This window comes from Oryzias melastigma, linkage group LG21 (assembly GCF_002922805.2).
Source record: "Oryzias melastigma strain HK-1 linkage group LG21, ASM292280v2, whole genome shotgun sequence".
Lineage (NCBI taxonomy): Eukaryota > Metazoa > Chordata > Actinopteri > Beloniformes > Adrianichthyidae > Oryzias > Oryzias melastigma.
Genome location: NC_050532.1, coordinates 21,496,200 through 21,502,079, shown reverse-complemented (window position 1 = coordinate 21,502,079; position 5,880 = coordinate 21,496,200). Strand labels below are relative to the sequence as shown.

Sequence of the window (5,880 nt, the reverse complement as noted above, 5' to 3'; positions counted from 1 at the left end):
TTTTCTGATGAGCCACTACCTCCACCTCATCTTACCCCGCGCTTACACCGCCAGCGTCAAGGCTCCATTGCGTGCGTCGTAGACTTTTCATAACATTAAAAGTGCGAGAGAAACGTCCACTGCAGGCGTTCACGTCATGCGTCTGACCTCTGTGTCGCTGCAAATCCTTTTCGTTTGGTTCAAATTTTGATGGACGCCGCAGCTGATCGTCATCACTTTCTGTGAAGTTGGGGCTATTCACGACTTAAACCAGAAACTACGCGAGCGAATTTAAAGTGGATCCGGTATATTTTCAAAATAAAACAAACTTTCCGCTGAACTCGCCGGTTTCAGCGTGTCGTAAACATTACGTGATTTACGGGTTACTCAAAGTGTGTTGGAGCACAGCGTTGTCAGTCATAACCATGGACGACGAGAAGCTGATCATAGAGATCCAGCACTACTCTGTCTGGGCTGAGCTTTCACAGGCTGTGGCTGGAGCAGCAGCCAGTGTGAGCCATCGGCTTTAGCTAGTCCGCTCCCGCGACGCAACGAAGCGGTGTAAACCTGGGGTTACAGTTTCATACCATCCTCATGTCACGCAAGAATGTGTTGAGCCATTCATCCTTCCTTATGAACTGTCCTCTGTTAGTTTATTTGATAGCATAGTTCCATAAGTTGATTAAACTTTGTGAAGACGTAATCTCAAAGAGATAATTCGCTGCTAAATCTTGGTTGGGTTTGAGTGTAGCCAGAAATATAATGGTAGAGTTCTGGAAACATTTTTGAGGTTAGACAGGAAACTGAAGACCATGATGGTTGCAGATAATGTTTTGGTCTGTAGAGAGAGCAGGAAGCAGGTGGAAAACATTTAAAGATGTAGAGATTTAATTAGGCAAGGAGAGGAATAAAAATCAAAAGTAGCAAGAGAGAATATCTGTGTGAATGAGAGGAACTCTAGTGGAACGGTGAGGTTACAGGGAACAGAAGTGAAGAAGGTGGAGGACTTTGAGAACTTGGGGTCAACAGAGACCTCGGTAAAGTGTGTGCAAGTAGGTTGGAACAAGTGAAGGAAGGTTTCAGGTGTGATGTGTGACAAGAGAGTCGGTCAAAATGAAGAAATAGCGAAGAATGTTGTTGGTTTGAAGACTGACAGAGAAAGAGACATAAGACAGAGATGAAGATGTTGACGTTTCCTTTGGACCAAGATGTATAGGATCAGAAATTAGTGGATCAGGGGAAAGGCTCATCTTAGTTGTTCTGGGCCCGCTATTTTAAAACAGCCTTAAAACATCCCACTTTGTAGATTTTACCTGATGCAGGTTATTCTTAGAACATAAACCTCCCAATAAACACAGGAATCCTGTACTTTCATGACCAAACGTGTTTAGTTTAAGATGGATCAAGTTTAAGATGGATCAAAGGGATTGCTGTCTCTTTGTGCAGTCTCCTTCCACCCCCACATCCTCAAAGTCTGTCCCGGAAAGCGCTGAGAGGGCTGATTCCTCTCCCCGCATGTCTTCCACCATTCCAAAAGCAGGTAAGGAAAGCACTCCTTATTCAATAATTTGTTGTTTTTTAACTGAAATTATTGTTTTCTCTTCTTGGTGCAGCAGTGTGTCCTTTCGTGAGCAGCGAACTTCCAGTAGTTAGGAGTGAATCCTCGAAGTATGCCAGCTTAAATGCTCCGTGAGTAACTTTGGTCACACTTTAGACTCTGAGGTTTTGACGAAGCAGAAAAAAATCTGCATTATCTGTTGTTTTTCCCCATGCAAGTGACAATTATGTCTAAAGAGGTCTTGATAGGAAATCAGCCCCGAACATGTAGCTTCACGATCAGGTCTAGCTGGAATCAGATGTAGTGCACTTATCAGGATTTGGATATTTATTTTATTCTCATTTGCTCTGAATTATATGCTCATTATTGCAGATAAATAATCTATTAGGAGTCTGTATATCGTAAACAGATTGCAATATTGCAGTAGAATACTAGGAGGCACACCAAAAAAAAAGCTTGGCGGTTGGTGAGCTATTCACAAATTTGGATTTCCGGCTTCAGTAACTCTTTTAATAAACTTTTTAAGCTAAGAGGCAGATATCCCCATTGGTTTGCCTTAATGCAAACAATGGCCAACTGTTATGAACTCAGGAGGAAACCTCAAATAGAGTTGGTTAGTTAATAGAAGAAAGTTAATTTGCCGCCAGGTGCACAGGTCAGATAAAGTTAATAATAATCCTGGCTCTAACTCCATGGTGAAAATCAAAGCGTACACCAGGGATTTCCTATCCCAGCGGGTACCAAAAATTCCAGCTAAGGAATGCAGTGCAGAGCAGATGACGTCACAGAAGTGGATTCCTTAACGTTGAAGAGGAGGAAGCTGGAATTCCCCTGAGTGGGGATGAGCTGTGCTTCTCGCCAAAAATCCTCAATCCCTATAGGCAGAGTAGGCGAAACAAGCAGAACTCAAAACCAGGGCCAGGAACCAGGAAAAACACACTCTTTCCACCAGAGAAAGGGTGAACCGCTAGAAGACTACAGTACATGCTGCTGGAACATGAACTGAGTCAACAAACTGGCAGGGAAGGAGTGAATGCTGTGTGTGAAAAGGACAACGCTTCTGAACGACTCTTGAACATGCATCAAATTCAGTGCTGGACTCTTGTCCAAAAATGTGTTCATAAACCAGAACTGCAACTGTGAAACATTTGAAGTCTTATTACTAGACAGAAGCATTGTCTGTATTTCTAATTTACAATACATGGAAGACACAGATGACGTTGAGAGATCAGGTTTATTCATTTAGTGGAGTTCTACAAAAGCATCGGTATTATGTTTCCATGTCTGGGTTTGTGTGTTCATGATGTAATGGGGAGGGCATTAGGACCCAGGAGGTCGGTGGTCAGCTGCCCTCTCCCATCGGAGAGTAGTTCCGGGGTTGCCAGGAACTGTATAAAGGGCCCGGGGAATGATGCGTTTCCGTGTTTGACGTCACCGGCAGTGTTGTTACCAAAGGCAGCCCCACGGAGGAGAACAGCTGAGTGCAGGGCCACCGTCAAGTCGACCTTGCCATTTGTGTGTGCCCCCCGCCTTCGTCATAAGCGTGCCACAAAGGCAGCGTATGTGGAGCTTCCACACAGATTTGTTTGGGAGATTTGTCACCACTGGAGAACCCACAGATGTCCACACGATTGAACAGAGGAAGGGATTTTTAAATGATGTATTCATGTGCTGTTATGCCTGTCACTGTTTTTTTTATCCCCACTGCTCGCTTTTATTTTTTTATCTCTTTTATCTTTTTTTAATGTGTTTTGTTTGGGGTATTTTTAAACCCCTTTTTTACACTTGGCACTTTTAAACCTTAGCCGACGTTTTAGACAGCGGTTTTAAACAGTAACCTGGTGCTGTGCAGGATTGTGGATTTTATTTGCTGTGCTGTCCTCTCGTTTTTATTAAGCATGTTGTGTTTTATTTGAGGGACAATTGTGTGTTTTTTTTAAAGTTATCCTGTCACAGCCCAGCTCTTGAAAAAGCTACTGTGCGGCTCAGTTCCTTGTGTTTTAATAAATCTTTTTGCTACACCAGCTACTGCCTCATCCAGTTAATTCTGGAAGCCTGCCCTTAGTGTGTGTAGCTAGCACCCTTTCCTACCACAAGGGGTTGCTGACTACTACAATTAAAAACATTTTCCCAGGCTTCACTCCTGCTCTGTGAGCTGCATCTGTTTGACCAACAGTAACCAGGACAGGCTCTGGCCTCAGCGGGTTAAGAAATGAAATGAAAGTTCAGGACAAAGACTCTCACATGATTAGATTATTATTCTACCCCCTAATCCAGTCACTCAGCCAAAACTGAGTCCCTGAATGGTAGATGCGGCATGGCCAAAATTTAGACATTTGAACTCTCCCCACGCCGCCCAATTCAGGTTGTACCACTCAAATTATGCTGCAGGACCTCAGATCGCATCTGATCGCATTGTCTTAACTCTTGCGCTCTCTTATGGGGTCCAGATGATCCCACCCTTACATTAATGTGTGAATCCTCCCATGACAAAGGTGGACAGGATTTTATATCTGCCACGGACACCAGTGAGGATAAAAAATCTTTGAATACAAAGTTAAGCACGCTGTCTTGTGGGGTCCAGATGACCCCACTTTTAATATAAACATACCTAGGGTAGCACAAGGGTTAATAAGAGGATGTAGGCTAGTTGTAGAGAATGTAAACAAGGGCATGATGGGAAATCAGCACAGACTTACTTTATGCCTACAGTCACACCCAGAACTCTGAAGTAAACTTTAAATTAACTATTTCTAATTAACCCAAACTTTCTCACCTGACTAATATATTACCTATTTTTACTAGGTAATAGCTTACTAATTCTTTCAAGTTGATAGTTGCACTAATTTTACTTGATTGTTCAAACTACTTCACATAAGCGCTCTGTTTAAGTGTTAAATGATATAAGAAGATTATTAAAATAAAAAATAGCCAACCACCTGGATCTGTTTATAAATGTGTTATTTTTTTATTGTGTTAAACAAGGATTGTATTGAGCCTCAGTATCATCAGATTCTATAAATATAATAACTCAGAATCAGAATTAAATCTGACCAGAACATTCCTAAATATATTCTTTGAATAGATTCCTTTTTTTAAAATCTCTCAAACCATTACTTGGTCCAAGATGCATCTTTAGTTTGTTGTTTTTCCTCTTCAACAGAAAAAGAGCGCCGACGTCTCCTCTGAGTACATCAAAACGACCTCGAGTGAGTCTCCTATCCAGCATTTCACACACCTTGGACGAAAGAGACACATGCTCCCCATCTGTGCCCGCTGATGTGGAGAATGCAGATAACGCCACCGATGACGACCTTTTAATTTTGGAGTCCAGTAGCACGCCAAAGCCAGCAAAGCCTGTTTATGATGTTAGTCAAGTGAAAAAGGAAAAGATAGAAGAGCGTGTAAATAATGTGAGCATGCTGTTGGATTGCACTGACAAAACTGCAGTGGACGCCCCCTCAGAACAAACCACTGCAAGAACAGGATGTCCTAGAGACACAGTCAGAGTCACCACCCAGACAGAGATGTTCAAAGTGAAGCTGAAGAAGGAGAGCCAAAGTCTAACTGAAGGAAATCAAACTGTGAACCCGGGAACATTTAGTAGCACACAGAGTTTGAATGCCCAAAGTCTGACGATAACCAGGTTTAAAAAAGAGAAGAACAGCCAGACTGAGGAGAACGGAAAGACGCGTGTGGAGACCAGCAGCACCTCCCATGAAAGTCCAAGTATTACTAAGGTACAGAAGCAGCAGGATTAGCTTTTGGAGCTTCTCCAGAACCATGGGCATGGAATTTGGCTTTTAGGGCATGGAACGTCACCTCTCTGGGAGGAAAGGAGCCTGAACTTGTGTGAGAGGTTGAGAGATACCGGCTAGATATAGTTGGGCTCACCTCAACACACAGTCTGGGCTCTGGAACTCAGTCCCTCGAGAGAGGCTGGACTCTATACCACTCTGGAGTTGCCCATGGTGAGAGGCAGCGGGCTGAGGTGGGCTTACTCGTGAGCTTCCAGCTCAGCCGCCAAGTGTTGGAGTTCACACCAGTGGATGAGAGGGTCGTGTCCCTTCGCCTTCGGGTGGGGGACAGGTCTCTTGACTGTGGTTTTGGCTTACGGGCCAAATAGCAGTTCAGAGTACCTGGCCTTCTTGGTGTCTCTTGGAGGGGTATTGGAAAGTGCCCCAACAGGGGACTCCATTGTCCTCCTGGGGGACTTCAATGCCCACGTGGGCAACAACAGTGGCACCTGGAGGGGCGTGATTGGTAGGAATGGCCTCCCTGACCTGAACCCAAACGGTGTTTTGTTGTTGGACTTCTGTGCACGTCATGATTGTCCATAACAA

The 5,880-nt window shown here is 43.8% G+C and overlaps 1 protein-coding gene across 1 annotated transcript in view; it reads left to right on the top strand.

Annotated features, from left to right (window-relative positions):
- LOC112154831 (MORC family CW-type zinc finger protein 3) overlaps positions 1-5,556 on the top strand; it is a 13,405-nt gene extending 7,849 nt beyond the window's left edge. The window contains exons 16-18 of the mRNA XM_036209637.1: positions 1,426-1,519; positions 1,593-1,668; positions 4,701-5,556. Coding sequence (XP_036065530.1) covers positions 1,426-1,519; positions 1,593-1,668; positions 4,701-5,298 — 768 coding nt within the window. The 3' untranslated portion in view covers positions 5,299-5,556. The remainder of the gene's footprint in view (positions 1-1,425; positions 1,520-1,592; positions 1,669-4,700) is intronic.
- The last annotated feature ends 324 nt before the right edge of the window (positions 5,557-5,880 follow it).